The 18,384-nt window shown below is 35.2% G+C and overlaps 1 protein-coding gene and 1 long non-coding RNA gene across 2 annotated transcripts in view; one reads left to right on the forward strand and one right to left on the reverse strand.

Moving 5' to 3' along the window:
- Positions 1–18,384, reverse strand: part of LOC127501465 (uncharacterized) — a 57,956-nt gene that overhangs the window by 22,271 nt on the left and 17,301 nt on the right. The gene's annotated exons all lie outside the window — the stretch shown is intronic.
- The window catches only part of stx1b (syntaxin 1B), a 42,857-nt gene that overhangs the window by 9,647 nt on the left and 14,826 nt on the right, over positions 1–18,384 (forward strand). Inside the window, exons 2-3 of the mRNA XM_051873445.1 lie at positions 9,107–9,181; positions 13,848–13,947. Coding sequence (XP_051729405.1) covers positions 9,107–9,181; positions 13,848–13,947 — 175 coding nt within the window. The remainder of the gene's footprint in view (positions 1–9,106; positions 9,182–13,847; positions 13,948–18,384) is intronic.

Below are 18,384 nucleotides of genomic sequence, written 5' to 3' on the forward strand. Positions count from 1 at the left end.
GTGACATACAAGCTTTTGTTATTCATTAAAGCATTCATACATTTGAAATATAAAATTTAATTATACATTGCATTGCCATAATTAATCATAACATTTGATAAAACTATCAATTTAATGTGATCAAGCATTAAAAAGCCATGTTTTGCAAGAATTATCACTTTTCTAAGAATAAAATTGGTTGCGTGGCACACGCAATGTGATTCAATAGCAACAATCGTGCTAATCAAAAACCTTATCATCGCTGCAAAATATTTTTGCAGTGTTGTGCTGCAGTAGCCCCGCCCACTCTAAAATCTCATTTGTCCAAAATTACACTCCTTTTAACTCTACATTAAACATCAAATATCTTCATTCTAACACTATACATAATTTTTGCATTCAGCGTACATTCAAATCGCTTGTTACTGATATCAAATTCTGCTGCTGTGAAGTTTAATACATTATTTCATTCATTTTCAAAATTTGAAAACTGTAAAAAGATTTTTTCTTTTTTTTAATGAAGAAGATGTGCAGCCCTATAGTTAAATAGCACATGATTCATTTTTGGACCATGATTTATGATCTTTTATTTAGGCTTGTTCACATCTGCCTCAATTGATTTCTAATGACATGAGGTTACTCAAATGACCATATATATGCTTTCAGTTCTTTGACAAAGGACTCATCGACTGTCTATTTAGTTTCTTGTTATTAGCCTCGGTTTATAGCCCAATTGAACTGGGAATAACCCCGTCCCTTGGGTGGAAAGGAAAGAGGACGTCATGCACCACTAAAAGACAACACAAAATACACACTATAATGCATCTTCCTCATCTTTTATACACAGTTACTGCCTGTTTTTTGTTTTTACAGCCACAACTTTTCCCTTAAATTGAAGGTTCCCTTGAAGGAACTTGTTGTTGTTAGACATGATGCAAAATTTAATGCAGTAATTATATATTGCATTGCCATAATTAAGCATAGAATCGAATTAAATGATCAATTTAATGCGATTAAGGATAAAGGAAAGCATGTTTTGCAAGAACTATCACTCTGCTAGGAATAATATTGGTTGCATGGCACATGCAATGTGATTCAATAACAATAATCATGCTAATCATCTCTTGATAATATCTTTCCATGCGTTTCAGTTCTCTCTCAGTCACATGACAGAACGCACATCATTTGGTGTTGCTAGACATGATGCAAAATGTAATGCCATTCCTCCAATGTTTTCTATGCCAGAATGCACCATTATATTGAAAGAATCCACGGGTTAGAGCAGGAATGTGATTTACTTCCACTTTGGAAATATAATCACATTTTCCACCACTTCTCGCGGTTCCTCATGTTTGTCAACAGAAACTAATGCAGTATTATGAGGCTAAAGGAGGTTACTGTCTAACGCTGTAAGGACTTCTGATGCCTGTGGCCAATGGCCATCCTCAGCGCAGATGGGCCAACGGCAGGGATGCAGGATTATGACACTTCTGCATTACCCTCACACCTGATTTTTTTTACCGCATTATTCCGAGAGAACCCGGCACAGATTCTAGTGTACATTTCCGAGAGATTGCCGTATCCGCTGGCAAAGGTCCTCGTCACCTGCTTGGAACGAGATACTTTTTTTAAACGTCCTTTTCCGGTGACAACTTGTTCTGCATCATTCCGGCCCCCCCTCCCCCCATCACTCTCTCTTTCCCTGTGGAGGTCTGTCTCTCTCCCCATCCCCCTCTCATTGCACTTTCCTGACCCTCCCCCTACAGCTGCACACTTATTCCTCTTGATTCTCCCTGCCACACACTCATACGCTCTCGCTTTCGCATCCTAAGCATACTCACTATTGCTCGATCCCTGCCAAGGGCCTTTTTCCAATCGCAGTGTGGGTAAATAAATCAAAGTATGAAAAAACTGAAACTGACACACATTCATTGCGCGGAAAGCACCACTTGAGCAATTCAGTGCGTTCTTAAACTTATGAATGTGGGCAATTTATGTCAGAATTTTTTTTAGTTGAATAAGGAATAAAATAACTATTAAAAAACTAATAAAAGTAAGTATTTCATAAGAGGCGTATTTTTATATATGTTTTTTACCTTTTGTTATTATTAATCATTTTTCCAATTAACTACAGCAGCATTTGTTTCTTTACATTTAAGTTTTTTTGGGATTGTGAAACTTTTATATCATTGCTGGCGCTTATATATTTTTTTCTTGCAGTATATTGTGCAAGTCAGTTATTAGGAGTAAAAATAAGATACTTGGTGACATATTAAAACAATGTACACATGTACAGCAAGATGCATAAATATCCAAAATGTGTTTGTATGTGTGTTTGTATTCCAATCACTGCGTGGGTACGACTATGCCTGCAGTATATTGTGAGGACAGTTTTATTGCAGGGACAATGTCACGTCCTCTCTGCTGCACACCACCCACCAGTCTTTAACACCACCAATAAAACGACTAAAACAAAATGGCTTCCTGTCTAGTTATGGTACAGCTGGTTTGCAAAATATACCATTAAAACCAGCAAGTCAGAAAACGTGAATATTTCACTGTATTCATTTCATTTTTGGTAATTGTACACTAGGTGGGGTATAAATTCTGGGCCACTAAAGTAACATAATAGACGCAGTCTAGCAGAATCAGCTCAGTAAGACGGTAAATAGTAGTGACAACAAAGTCAACAAATTTCATTTGATCTTGACAGCATAAAAGGGAGGCCCTGCATAATTTAAAGGTAAATATCAGGGTAGGATCTGGACTCATATACTCGGACTAAGATCCTGTAGCTCAGTCAGTAGTGCATAACGCTGGCAATGTCAAGATCATGGGCTCGATTCTGGAGGAAGGCATGAACCCTAAATGTAATGCAAGTCACTTTGGATAAAAGCATCTGCCAAATGCATAAATGTAAGTTGTTCATCTCAGACTTTCTATGTAGGCGAGTCAATTACCTGAGCTAACTACCTCCTGAGGTTCATGGTGAAATAGGGCAACTGGGTGCCAATGGGATTTCTTACAATCTGATTCAGAAATCATAGTAGTACAAGCCCTACAAAATAAGTGAAAATGGCAATTTTTTACAAATGTTAAATGTATCTGGAATAATATTTCTACAGCCTCCTTAGCATTCTAGCATAACCAGCATATGTTGAGATTTGGATGCTTGTCTTGTCCCAATGCAAGCTTGTCTTGTTTGAAGCTTGTTGACAATGGGACTTTTGATGGCTAAAATTAAGAAGCCTGGTGGGTAGACCAGTATAATTAAAATTAAATAGCAATTTTTGGTAACACTTTATTTCAATGGTCCACTTTAGGCATTCCTCTAACTATAAGTAACTTTGATGTCAACTATCTCTCATTAGAGTATTAGTAGACTGTCTGCTTAATATCTGCTAACACTTTATTGTGATGGTCTCCCAACAGACATTACTACTATAATGAAATTTGCAACTACGATGTCAACTTATTCTACTAACCCGAACCCTAACACCTAACCCTAACCTAACTACAGTCTAAGTCTAAGTCTACTACAGTCTTCTAATATTCTAATGAGGTCTAGTTGACATGTACTGTAGTTGAAAAGCTACTTATAGTTAGAATGTCTACATTTTTAACGTAATACTAAATGTTGCTCTTCTTCTGTATGCACACTTTTCCATCTTAAAGGCCCCATGCCAAGTCAATGTCAATAAGTCAATGTCTATCAGCTTTAAGGTCATCTATGCTAGTGTAGATCAAAATTTGCTTTTAGAAGATTTGTGCATTTAACAAGAAGTTCTTTTATCCTGCTAACATTCCTGTTGCTCAAACAGTGGTGCATGGGGCTGGCTGTCCTGAGGTTAAGGATTCAGTTCCCAGGGAATGCATGAATAGATAAAAGTGTCTGCAAAATGCATAAATGTAAATGCTAAAGCACAGGCTGAGACAGAGGTCCAAACATGAGCACAATGGGTTCATATAAGGGCAAATGAAAAAACTGGTAAGCAAACTGGACTTATCTTTGACTCAATGTCTTTAGACATGGCTATATGAGACATGGCGATATTCAAAATGACTCATGTACAGCAGTATGTCTCCATGTGCTGAATCGTCAGCATGTAATTAGCCACTTGTCTCCAATGATAGATAGATTGGAGCATGTTTTGCTGGTGCACATGCTGATCATTATACAACATACTCCTCCTTAGTTTTCATTCATAAGTCCTAGCAGGTATTTATGTTTGGCATAGGTATGAATATTAAAACGTATGCAGATGGTTGCTTTTCCTAAGTATCTTTTGCCCTTAATTAGCTTGTACACTATTTAAAGGTGGTTCTTAATGGTGGGCTGCAGATCTGTTCTGATTGGTTTGGGGAGAGCAGGGGGAAAATGCTAAACAAACTATTTAATTATGCAGAGTTAGGATATAAATATCTTGTTGATATTAAAGGCTATAAGGGGGGAAATGTAGATTTAGAGCACAAATTCCTCTTTTAATTGGTAGAAGCTAGTTAGATGCCAAGTTGGACATGTTTTGTGACATGGTTTCATCCTTAAAAATCATGTAAAACACTAAAGAAAGGTAAAAGAAAATATAATCCAAAATACATTATATGCCTTGCTGTAGTTTACCTATTTACAAGCTTGCCACTATTCTTATGCCAATGTCAATAATTTTGCATATTGTTGGGCCTACACAGTTCATAGTAATCTACATACTAGTAGTATTAGAAATTAAAAATAATAAACTTCAGGTCACGCATAGTCTTGATTCATTGTGTTTGATTCAGTTATGAGGTCTTTCTTTGAAAATACCAACATAATCCGAATAAAACTGTCATAAAATATGCAGTTTCTCTCATAGCTGTGCTTAAGTTTTGTCTCTCTGTGGCCTGGAGAAGTATAAGATTAATTAAAACAATTTAAACTCAAATAAACATTTAATGTCCATGTATTTATTTCTTTGTTAAGTAGCCGTGTAACAAGCAGGGTAATGTACAGTCATAGACGGTCATTATGGCAAAACAAACCCTCCCAGAGTGGTACAAGTCCAGGTCCTGATCACCCTGTCGGGGTTTATTTTGCGATAATGGCCTTCTGATTGTATAATATCCTTTACTTAAAACCAATCGCAGACATTTGCTGTGTACCCAAATAGACTATAATGACCTTGGGTTGCTTATGCTGTAGTTTTGCAGAGGATCTGTCATAAGGCTGGCAATGAGTAGATGTGACATATCCCCAAGCATACAGTGGTGCTCTTTTTAAAAAGAAAAGCCAATATATTACGTGAAAAAGAACACTATCAGGGTTCTTTATGTATCTTTATGTAATATATATTTGAATTGCATAGAAGGAAATGCACATATTTCCTACACCTACTTTGAACCTTAAAGGATAAGTTTTTTCCAAAAAAAAAAAAAAAAAAAAAAAAAAAAAAAAACATACCCCTCCTCTTGGTCTACCCTTCATTCTTATGGCTAGCAACTAGAACTGATGAATACCCTGAGTGCAATGAAAGTCACTTTGGATAAAATTTAGAAATGTACAAATATTCTGCCTTAAGGAAGGCTGGTTTTGGGATCACATGACCCTGATATTACTCTCTTCCTTGTATGCAAAAACAGCTAGAAGACTAGCAGAACGCATTTCATCTAAAAGCTGGACAATTTAGGTTGTGAAACGCCCCAAAACAGCATGAGATGCAACACAATGGCCAAATGCAACAGCATGCTGTAAGCATGCTAATTATAGCTCACTGCTAAAAAAATAGAAATATTAAAATATAAATTTATATTAATATATACACTAGTTTGAGGTCAGCATGATTTTTTTTTTTTTTTTTTAAGAAAACAGTACTTTTATTGAGCAAGGATGCATTAAAAGTGACAATAAAAACATTTATAACGTTAGATATATTTTAAATAAATGTTGTTTTCAACCAAGAATCCTGAAAAAAAAATGTATGCATCAAGATTTCCACACAAATATTAAGTGTTTTTAACATTGATGATAATAAGAAATGTTTCTTGAGCAGCAAATCATCATATTAGAATGATTTCTGAAGGATCATGTGATACTGAAGACTGGAGTAATGATGCTGATTCAGTTTTGCCATCACAGGAATAAATAAAAGTAATATATATATATATATATATATATATATATATATATATAAGATAAATATATTTTTCTTATATTTAAAATCTAGATAAACCTCAAAAATGGAGTATTCTGTTGTTTGATGACTAATAATGGCATCCCTAGTTAATCCTGATCTACTTAATTACAAGCCAGTATAAATCTCCATTCTGTTCTAGTCATTTCCAGGCTAACATATTTTGAGGAAGTACCAAATATATCTCTAAAACAATTCTCTAAAATGTCTCCCCTTGTTTTAGCAGAGCATCCCTTCTTGTCACTCAACAACAAAAGAGATGAAAGCAGATATGAATTGTTTATTGCTGTCCCACTGTGACCCTTGTCTAACATCGTAGGAGATTTATTGTCTCCAAACTCTTCCCCCAGACCTTATCTGTGCTCTCCAGCTTTGTAGACACAGAATGTGTCTTCCAAAAAAAGGCAACAACATTTGCAGAATCTTCCATCATCACCCACACACTAACCACACTGGTAGGAGGCTTCAGTGGCACAATTCAGCACTTAAATTCAGAAATCCACCAGGCCTCTCCTCCTTCTCATCCTGAAATCTGTTGCTACAGAATTTTTTTGTGAAGGTCATCAGCGACTGATATTGCGGTACCGTAGACATACAGCGCAGGGGACCAGCGGCAAAGCCACTCCCCGTGAAACCAGATGCTGAGGGGGCAGGGAGGGCAGGGCTCGGGAAGGGAGCGGCCAGATAAGGAAAGAAGCAGGCGAGTAAACATTAGCATGGCTGATGAGACAACACACAGGCCGCTTTCTGTTACTATTTCATTGTGCTTTGACATTCAATCCTCTTGTCACAGGGAAATGCATAGAATAGGGTAACTAAAACAGAAAATGCAGGCTAAAATGTTGAATAAGCAATTGTCAGTAAGCTAAAAGCATCAGACATTTCACCTTTGCTCATGGGGGAAGGGACTTTATTGCCATTATCTGATGACGGGAGAGTGAAAATAGCCTCTGCATGAATTAAGTGACGTTAGCTGGAGATAGTCAGGCTGATGCATCAATCACTCGACAGGCAGACAGTTATGTCTATCATAGCCCTATACTGTAGAAATATCTAAGATTAAAAACATTCAGCTCAAGAAATAGCCAGTTATCAATCACCTACATATATTCTTTTCAATTTGTCAGCCAAATCAGCAGCATAGTAAGAATTCAACCTTTTTGCCCACCCACCACATTGGCTTTTTTAGCAGCTATTTTATATATATATATATATATATGCCCCTTAGTATATGCCCCCTAGTGTATATATATATATATATATATATATATATATATATATGCCCCTTAGTATATGCCCCCTAGTGTATATATATATATATATATATATATATATATATATATGCCCCCTAGTGCCTTTCATAAACATATTGTTTCTCTAGGAATGGAGCGCCAGAGCAAAAACATTTACCCTCATATTTATTGACCATAGTGTGTTGGATGAATAATGCCATTTATCCATATCTTACTTTTAAAAGGAACACTTTATGGCTACAGTGTTAAACAGAATAAATAATTATTTTTGACTAATTTATTTATAACTGTCCTTTTTACAGACATTATAGGTGATTAAGATGACATTAGACAAATATTATTGGCGGTTTTTACTTTGTGTTTAGAGTTTGGATTGGAATACATCACATCATGTCTGACTGTCGCGGACAGTTTCAACCGCACAAGTTGAAACATTTCAAGGCATCTGAAGCTCAAAACAAATATGATCCAAAAATGTCACATCAGCAGAGAGTTAGAACTCCACGCAGGCCTCATAAAACTCAATGGAAATGAATGACCTCTTGTCTACCGTTAGGCTTTTGTCGTAAGCATTTCTTCTAAGAAAAGCAAGTGTTTGGGAAACCTGTTTCAAAACAGTCATTACTGACGTCTTTCAATAACTGCAATTGCTTAATTATTTAGAATTAATTTAATTATTCAATTTAAATATAAACATGCCGTGTCTTAACATATGCATGAATATAATATCTGCTCTCTGTTTCATTTTATTACAGTTAAAAAGATACTAAGAGCCTGTCTGTGGTGGTGCTGATAAAAATAACAACTCAAAACCCTCATAAAAGCTGTATTATTTCATTGGAAACAATAATTTCACACGATTGTCCAAGAACTGCTTTGTAAATATTAATGAATATTAATCAGTGCCCATAAAATTCCAAAATGTGTTCCAGTAAACAAGATTCCAGCTTACCCTCCTGACTGTCACTATAATCTTTTCTCTTTGGACATAGCTGTTTCATTGGGTAGGAAGCAGTTTGCTTGAAATGAAGAGCTATTATTTCCCAGAAAAGGTGGGATGGGGGATGGTCTTTATGGCTACACACACAGGAGAACGTCCTATTCCTCTCAGTGTGGATTGGCCGTACAGCTAATCTGAGATCGCCCTCCAGCTATCCCCAATTCTCATACCAATATGTGAACACAATCAAACAATCTTTTAAATGTGGCTCCGTGTGCTCATCTGAAAACATGTGATTTGCATTAGTTTATTAGACTGCCCTACTTTATCCTATATGAGAAATGGAAAAGCAGTCTGGATGTGAAACCCAATTGCTGTTTTTGGGCCATTATCTCATTATCGCCTTGTTCTTGGTTGAGATATTGAGTGAAGCCACCAAAAGCCTTCCATATTCTGCATTGATGGAAGAAATGCTGATTAATACTGATGTTTGCTCTTTTTTGAGCAATTTTGCACTCCTCACATTACTGTCTCTTTAAGATGAATCGCTATTGTTGTATTCCTCATTTGTAAGTCCCTTTTGGTGAAAGGATCAGCTAAACTAATTCATGTAAATAATTCATATGCTTTTCCTATTTACATACCATTTACTGTAGAGGTACTTGTCCAAGTTATTGCCCAACATTATAAAAACTACTGAAGAAATGATTTTTCTTGGATTGAGATTATCAAGATTTTCTAAGTGATGTTTTTGTTTTTCCTCACAGGCTAAGGACAGTGACGATGATGAGGAAGTCGTTCATGTCGACCGAGACCACTTTATGGATGAATTTTTTGAACAGGTGAACTTTATTTTCAGGCAAATATCATATTATCGAGTTATGATTTATGCAGATGCAGAAGTAGATGATCTGATTTGCTCATCAGGTTTTGTTCATGTCAATCTGAGTGCTGCTGTCATTAACGCAAATAAGAGACAAACCAATTACTAAAACATTCTAAGATTCATGTCAATTTTTGATTTGAACTTAAGGCTGGAAAACACCCAGGGCCGGATTTATGCATAGGCATTCTAGAGACGTGCCCAATGACAATACGGAGAAATAATATATATTTTTTAATTATTAGTATTATTTCACTCTAATGCTAAAAATCTGTAAGACAATTACTTTATAAATTAATACAATTTTAAATATCGTCACTATTGGGCAAAAACCAAAAAATCTCCATATTTCGTCATTTTATTTTATTTTTTTCATAAATTTATTACTATTGGCAGGGCTGTACAGTGCATATTTGTCGCAGGTGCTACGGAGGGTTGTGAGTTGGAGTCACTTTTATAACATGCATTTGAAAAAGCAACACATCTTTCCAAACTTGTAATGAGAAGTGTTTACAAACCTGTCCAACAAAAGAAAACATTTAATGGCATGTTTTTACTCCAAACTCACTTCATAACATCAGCTGAGTGTTTAAAATAACTTCCTCTTGTGAGCTGACGTGGCTTCATATCATAGAATGAGGCAGAAATTATATTATTTTATAGTATTCTATACAGTGATAAAGGCTTTGTCGATTAGCGCTGCATTATAAATATACTTTATTCTTATGAAAATACTCAAAATGTCTAAAAGAACACTGATAAACCATATATTGTCGCAATCGTGTGTTAATTGTCTTCATGTTTTATCAGTCAAAACGTCTCTATCTACGTTTTATGCTGCACAGCAATAGCTGGATGCCTTTGTCCATATAAGAGATTTCCTAGAACGTCATAAGATTTATTATTTCTATGAGTCTCACTTTCTGCGCGAGGGCAAGTATGAATTAAAAAGACATTGCATTACGTGTGTGTATTCAATAATGCTCACAGCTTATTTTGAGTAAAAAAAAAATTGGAAAGAAAGAAATCTGAAGTAAACATATGCAGATCCATACGTTTTTCTCCAGTGTAGAAAAGTTTTTTCTCTTTAGTTCACTTCAGAATTAAAATTTCCTGATAATTTACTCACCCCCATGTCATCCAAGATGTTTATGTCTTTCTTCAGTCGAAAAGAAATTAAGGTTTTTGAGGAAAACATTCCGGGATTTTTTTTTTCCATATAGTGCTCCAAATTGCAGTCCAAATATAGTCCAAATTGCAGTTTAAATGCAGCTTCAAACAATCTGTCATATAAAATATATATATATATATATATATATATATACACATATACATATATACTTTTTAACCAGAAATGCTTATTTTGCACTAGCTCTGCAATGCGCCATGCATTACATAATCACGTTGGAAAGCTCACACGTAACGTAGGCAGAAGTTCCGTGGTAGGGTGAAAAACTCCATCTCAACTTCAAAATTGTCAGACATTGTTGTTTTACCTTTTTTATAAAAGGCGTTTGACTTAGTCTTTGCACATTCCCTTGTAAACACTGGAGCGGTACTTCCGCCTACATCACACTTGACCTTTCCAACGTGATTATGTAATGCATGGCAGATCGCAGAGCAGTGCAAGATGAGTATTTTTTTTAGAAAATGACAGATTGTTTTGCTAGACAAGACCCTTATTCCTCATCTGGGATCATGTAGAGCCCTTTGAAGCTGCACTGAAACTTCAATTTGGACCTTCAGCCCATTGTACCATGGTGAAGTCCACTATATAGAGAAAAATCCTGGAACATTTTGCTCAAAAACCTTAATTTCTTTTCGACTGAAGAAAGAAAGACATAAACATCTTGGATGACATGGGGGTGAGTAAATTATCAGGAAATTTTAATTCTGAAGTAAACTAATCCTTTAACAGGTCACCCTGCAGTTTTATACTTATGCTACAATTGTGTGGCCTGTGCTACAAAACTTTTGACCTCTGTAGCACCAGTGCTATGTGCAAAAAAAGTTAACGTACAGCCCTTACTATTGGTCACCCTTTATATCTGTCTGTGGGTTTTGCAAATTTTTAACCATGAAGTCCTGTATGCAGTTTGTACCGTCTTTACTTGTTTGCAGTGGAAGGGTAAATAAAGAATTGGTTGCTTGAACAAGTACAGCATTTTCTTTTTTCAAGAAACACTAAATATACATATAAACGCTAATGTTTTATGTATTTGAGGAGTGGAGAAAAGTGTCTTAGACTAGCATTTGCTGTTGAGTCATAGCCAATACTAACTTAAATAACTTGTGCATAGCACTTCATCTTTTATAACATGAGATTTTGGCCAAATGACAGAAAAAAAAAAAAATCACTGAGCACCCACATAGCTACAGTAAACTTTATAACATATAAGTTGATGAAAACATAATGCAATGCGCTTACTGCCTCAGATACAGCCGTTCTAATGATGGACAAAACACGACATTCGCTGGTCAAAAATTGCAAGTATATGATCATATAAAAATATCAACTTCGACAACACAGTGTTAAATTATTTAAAAAATAGAGAGTGTTCTTTTCAATTTCCTGAAAAGTAGCTGTTTTGGTCATAAGAAGTTTCCTACCAACAGCGAGGCAGGTTTTTGGGGGGTCCAAAAAATTTATTTTGCCTATGTTACAATATTTGGTAAATCCGGCCCTGAACACACTATTTGACTTTAAAAATCTGAACAGATTTCAAAACACTACGCATCATACACTTGCCAACTTTGTAAATGGTTACAGAGTAAAAAAAACTGGGCATCATAAAAGTAAACACATATCAAATACTACCGGACTTTCAAGTCATTCCAAACACAAGAAACTCATGCAGAAACACGCATCTCATTGACAGTAGATACATGACAAAAATGAAAACAATATTTGTTTTAAAATTGGCTCAGAATATTAAATGTTTGATATCCTGACTTGATGGAATCATAGTCTGAAGCTAAAACAAAAATAAAAAAAATGGAATCTGTGCCCAACTGCCCATCATACACTTTGTGATCCAACTGCACAAAATCTGTAGATTTGCTCTGAATTTCAGCAACTAGCATTGACTCGTCCAGACTGCAAATCAGAGCAAAAAAGTTGTGTAGTGTATTCAAGCCTTTAACTACTTAGACTAATTCTGATAATATAATTTGCAGTAAAAAAAATGTAGAATCTACAGTAGTGGCCAAAAGTGATGTCTGGAGTGGATATTTGTTTTTTATGACTCTACAAGTTTGATTTAACGATCAAAATATAAGGAAAAGATTTTATATATATTTTTTTTGAAATATTTTAAATATGAAGGAAAAACAAAATACTAAACTTGGTTAAGGTATTTATCTGACAAAATTATTTGGCCAAAAAAAAATTATTTGGCCAAACTGCAGCTACATGTTTTATTGTAATATACAAATAAATTCATAGAAAAATAAAAAGCTCACATGAAAAAGCATACGTCGACTACAACATACTCAGTTATTAATATTTTGTTGGTTCTCTCTTGTTTTTGTATGTGCTCACAATTTCTTTATATGACAGCCTGGCCAAAAATTATGTCCGAACAATCTTCTCATGTTTCATTGCGTTATCACTCATAAAACAATTTACTCCAAGCACTACCACTACACTTACAAAATCTTTAAAATAATCATAATAATCAAGTCAAGTTTAGTCACCTTTATTTATATAGCGCTTTATACAATACAGATTGTTTCAAAGCAGTTTATAGTTATAAAAGGAAAATGATGCATTTCGGCTGTTGTTCAGCTGAAGTCAGTTCAGTGTTGATTTAGTTCTGTTGTAAAGATCGTCAATTATTAAATTAGTTCATTTCATCTATATTGTTGAATATTAAGTGTCCCCAACTAAGCAAGCAAGAGGCGACACTGGCAAGGAACTCAAACTCCATCAAGTGACAGAATGGAGAAAAAAACCTTGGGAGAAACCAGGCTCAGTCGGATGGGCCAGTTCTCCTCTGGCCAACGAACGAACATGGTGTGATTATGATTCAGGCTGAATCACAAGTCAGAATTCAGATCGGGATCGGTAGCATTCAAATATTCATCCAGTTCCTTTTGCTTGAAGATGTCAATTTTCCTAGGCCAGACATCACTTTTGGCCACTATACTGTAAGTATATTCAAAATGATTAAATCTAAAATATAAAACAAAAAAGTCTCTTGTTTCCCATACTGTTTTTCATTACTTGAACATAAGGAAGTGTAGTTATTCATTTTTATGCAGTTCACACCTTAAAGCAGTGTTGTTCCTGCATGCTTTCTTCCAAAAGATGAACATTGATCGCAAATTAATTTCTACAGCTAACATTTCATGTGATGTGAAATAATATGGTATCTTTAATATGGGATTTAGAAAAATGTCAAAAAAATATAATCTAAATATATAATATTTATATTATAAATATACAAATAATAAATTGCTCCATATTATTCAAGCTGATTAGCCAATTACTTTTTTCCTTTTTTTTTTTTTTTTTTACACAGAGTTTCACAATATGCAAGTAAATAGTCATTTAGATTTAGTCCTCTTTCATATAATTTGCAAATGACACTATATTGATTATTTAAGGAATGTTCTCCTGACAGGTGGAGGAGATCCGTGGCTGTATTGAAAAGCTGTCAGAGGATGTAGAACAGGTCAAGAAGCAGCACAGTGCCATCCTAGCTGCACCCAACCCTGATGAAAGTGAGTTCCACCCATCAGCACACAGTTTTATCCAAAATACTGCCCCATGGCATCTATGAAGAAGCATTCACATTCATTTCAGTGTGGTTTAAAAATGAAAATTCTTCCTCTAGAATATTCTTGTTTTTCGTACTGTATGTGACACTTCATCAGTGAGACGTTCAGGCATACAGTAAAAAAAAAAAGTGCAAATTTGATGTTTTACCTCCCCCATATCTCCCTCTAGGATCTATCCATTCGTGCACACAAATATAAACCACACAGACACACGTTTGTGAATGCATATCTATATTATCTCAGGGCAAGATGACACATTTCTACATTAGCTTTCAACTTCACCCACGTTTTCGTCATTAAATGTGATGCACTGTATATTTGCATTGTCTACTATACCGCTCACACTTAAAGGGATAGTTCACCCAAAAATGAAAATTCTGTCATCATTTACTCCCCCTCAAATTGTTCCAAACCTGTATAAAATTCTTTGTTCTGCCGAACACAAAGGAAGATATTTGGAAGAATGTTTGTAACCAAATAGATCTCGCCCCCCATTTACCACCATATTACGAAAAATAAGTACTTTGGTAGTCATTGGGGGGCGAGATCTGCTTTAAAAGGATTGTTTGCCCCAAACATGAATCATTTACTCATGTTCATTGCATAAAATCTGACTTATGTGCTATATTCAAAATCTTTGCATGGAAATTTAAAGTCATATAGACTACTTTTTTGAACATTTTATGTACAGAAGGTGAGTAAATGATGACAGAATTTTTATTTTTTGGAGAACTGTCCCTTTAACACATGTACGACCCCTAAAAAGTTATGCTTGCATATTCGGTCACAATGCAGGAAGGTTGTGAGGGGTGCAAATTCGATAAAGAATTTATCGCTTTTTGGAAAGCACCAGCTCCATGACTTCATTGCAGCTGTGTGGTAAGATATATGAGCTCATTGGTGAGCCTATTCAAGCCTTTCTCCAATACCTTGCATTTGCGCCACCCACTCTACAAAAGAGTCACCACATTGCTCCAAGTGTTTGTTAGACCCAGCCCACACACCTCATAATGCACCAGCCCACACTGCATCTATAGAGGCTGTTTCTTCAGCTCCGAGTCCTCAAATGTTGCTAAAAAATTCTGCTCACCTCATCTTTCCCCAGCAACAGTCTTCAATTTACAGCAAATGGCTATGACTGTTCGAGTCATTCCAGTATTGTCTGTGACTAATGTGTGAGGTCATTCTGACAGAGCAGCTCTTTAGTATATGTGCAGTAAGTCAACTGTCAAATCAATGAGATTACAACATTATTTAATGAAGAAATGCTTTTGTTGGATCCGTTATTTTACAGGTACTCAAATACTGCTTCTGAATTAACAGTGAATAGCAAATAGACCATTTTTATAGGTGCAGTGTGTATTTTTTATGTTAAAATACTTTTATCTCATTTAACAAGCAGAGACAACCATAAGTATGTTTATTTATAGGCTATTTTTTTGTGAAAACCAAGTGAAAAGAGTCATTATTTTTGCAATTCCTATTGGTGGTGCCGAAAATACATACTTCACCTTTTAATAGTAATTAAACATAAGATTCAGGGCAGGTTAAATATATAAAATAGATTTGGGATTATTCGGTAACAAAAAAAGTGCCGTAGTACTTCCATGTTTGGATATGTACCATTTAAAATGGAAGTAAATGGTGCCCCTGTGAGTGTGATATTGCTTTTATACAACAGTTCAAGAAGGCAATATTGAGTAACTTACATTTTAGACACAATATTGCCAGTTACTTTGCCAATTTTTCATCATAGACAAAAACTAAATAACACACAGTAGTGGTGTTTTGTAGCTCCTGAATGAATCAGTGTTATCGAACAAATCATTTGAGTTACTGATTCAGTGATTCGTTCATAAAGACAGTCACTTGTTTTCATTCCTGATTGAATAAGTGTTTTTAAAGAAATCATTTGAGTGAATGATTTAATGACTCACCCAAAAAGACAGACACTTGTTTCATTTCTGATTGAATTATTGTTTTTAAACAAATACTTTGAGTGAATAATTCAGTGACTCACTCATATAGACGGTCACTTGAACGCACCATTTGAATGAATGATTCAGTGAGTCACTTCTTGCCACCTACTGGTGCAACCATGTAACCTGCAGAGAGAGTAAAAGCAAAATCTATACACTGTATAAAAAGTTTAGCATTTAAGTTAAGCATTTTTCAGGACTCTTGGAACACTGCTCAGCCAATCAAATTCGAGGCCCAGAACTGTTTAATACTGTAAATAACTTCACACAAACATGTTATTAAAAAATTCTATTATATTAGTCTCATGTTAACCTGTTTAATAGTATTGTGGCTCTACTATGCTTGTGGCTATATTTTAGCATGTATTGCCTGGCTTTATTTACTTCCATTGTAAGTGCTTTACTGTAACTACACATTTTTCAAAATTATTTTCTGTTGTAACTGACAATATGCCACAAATGCCGTTGATACATCTTATTGAATGCATTGAACCCCAAACCCAGAGTGCCCTCTAAAGCTGCCTGTCTTAGTTCAAGAAATCTACAGCCTATGAATGACTCAGCTGCTATAGATGAATCTTTAATAGATGATGTCTCACTATGTCTGACAGTTTTGGTTCAGTTTCATACATTTGACTGCATGTGATTTGCTTTGGTTTCAGTGCATGGTTTCTTTGTTTCTGTTATGTTGTTGCATGCATGTATAAGAACATTATTTTCTTTTTTTCCTGTTCTCTTTTCTTTTGCTTTCCCCTCTGTCTGTTTTCACCACGCTGCATGAAGGATGAAGAGAACCTGTGGAAGTTGAGTGTCTGTCTCGATATCTGTGTCAGTGTGAAACAGAAACCTGAGGAGAGGCGGAGAACATATTTAATAAACCAATTCTTGAAGGAATAGTGCACCCAAAATGAAAATGTTGTCATTATTTACTCACACTCATGTTGTTTCATGAAGTTAGGAAGACATGCACTTAAAAGTAACAAAAGTACATGCCAATTTACACTGCCATTAGGGCTCCAGACTGCGACCTTTTTTCTTGCCGCCACAACTAAATTTTGTTAGAGGTCGCACTGGTGCGACCACCATGTTGCCCAACTAATGAGAGCTGCCATTTCCGTTGCACATAATGCATATGAGAAACATCAAATGGCAAATGAAACAAAAGCGGAACGAAACCGTGTTACTTGTTTGAGCTGCGAAACACAGTCTGTTTATCAGCTCGGACAATAACAAACAGTCCAACACAGCGCGGTACTGTTACTACACAGCGCTGGGAAATCCAGTGAGAAAGCGTTTGAATTCATCGCAGAATTAATAACGTCACAGCGACATTTAAATTCTGCAAAGCATTCTCTGTTATAAACTACAGGTATCAGATCAAACATGAATAAACAAGTTATATAAGGCTCTCCAGTCCACAACAAAATCACCAACATTCACAATGGATTTAATGTAGTAACGCTAACTGTAACCATGGTTGCAGAAATGGTCAAATGTTTTTACATTATTCATTTCAGGGTTCATGAAAACTTTTGAAAGTGAAATTCAAGAACTTTTCAAGGACTTTTTAAAGTGCTTCACACTTTTTCCAACACTGAACACTTCAAAGCTTTAATTTTAATGTTAATGTTATTTTTATGTCATTTTTAATGTGATTTGTAAAACTAAAAGTTAAAAGATGAAGGAAAACTAATGCTTTGTGGCAAACAAACTTTAATTAAAAAAAAAAAAAGACCAGTAAATGGCAGCAGAGGAGCACTTATTGGCTTATTAGTAGGAAGTAGGAAAAGTCAAAGTCTCATGAAAAACAAAAACTTCTTTAAATTGTGACTGAAAAAGAAAAACAGAAAAGCAACAGAAAGTAAGCATTCTGCTTAAGATCGACTTTTGAGTCGTTATACAGGACAAATTACATGGGAGTGAGTATGACATGATAAAATTTCCATTTATGGCTTTAAATGTCTAACTTAAGTTGTTCTCCTTGTATTATTCTCCTTCAGTTTCAGTGTATATAGTGTTGTGTGTGTTTTTGTTATTTATTGAGCTTGTAATGTTATACATACTGCATAACATGTACAGTATAGAAGAATTCAAGGTTTATTTTCGAGGATTTGAGGCCAATGCCCATTTCTCTTTCTTATAGCAGAAGCCTTTGAATTCAGTCACAAAAATACATACAAAAATGGAAAGACAGACACTGTCATTTTTCCTTTTCCTTTTATCCAAAATATTCCACTCGGAATATAATGATGGGAATATGATCTCAGTCACTGGCAAATTCATGGGTCACGTCAACTTGATCAAGCTAACGTTTGTGTGCTTAGATCTTTAACCAAGACTGTAATACCATCCCCCTCACCCTCAAGTGAAACAGCGTTATTGTGATCTCAGTAACATTTCT

The sequence above is a fragment of the Ctenopharyngodon idella genome, chromosome 19, assembly GCF_019924925.1.
Source record: "Ctenopharyngodon idella isolate HZGC_01 chromosome 19, HZGC01, whole genome shotgun sequence".
NCBI classification, from domain to species: domain Eukaryota; kingdom Metazoa; phylum Chordata; class Actinopteri; order Cypriniformes; family Xenocyprididae; genus Ctenopharyngodon; species Ctenopharyngodon idella.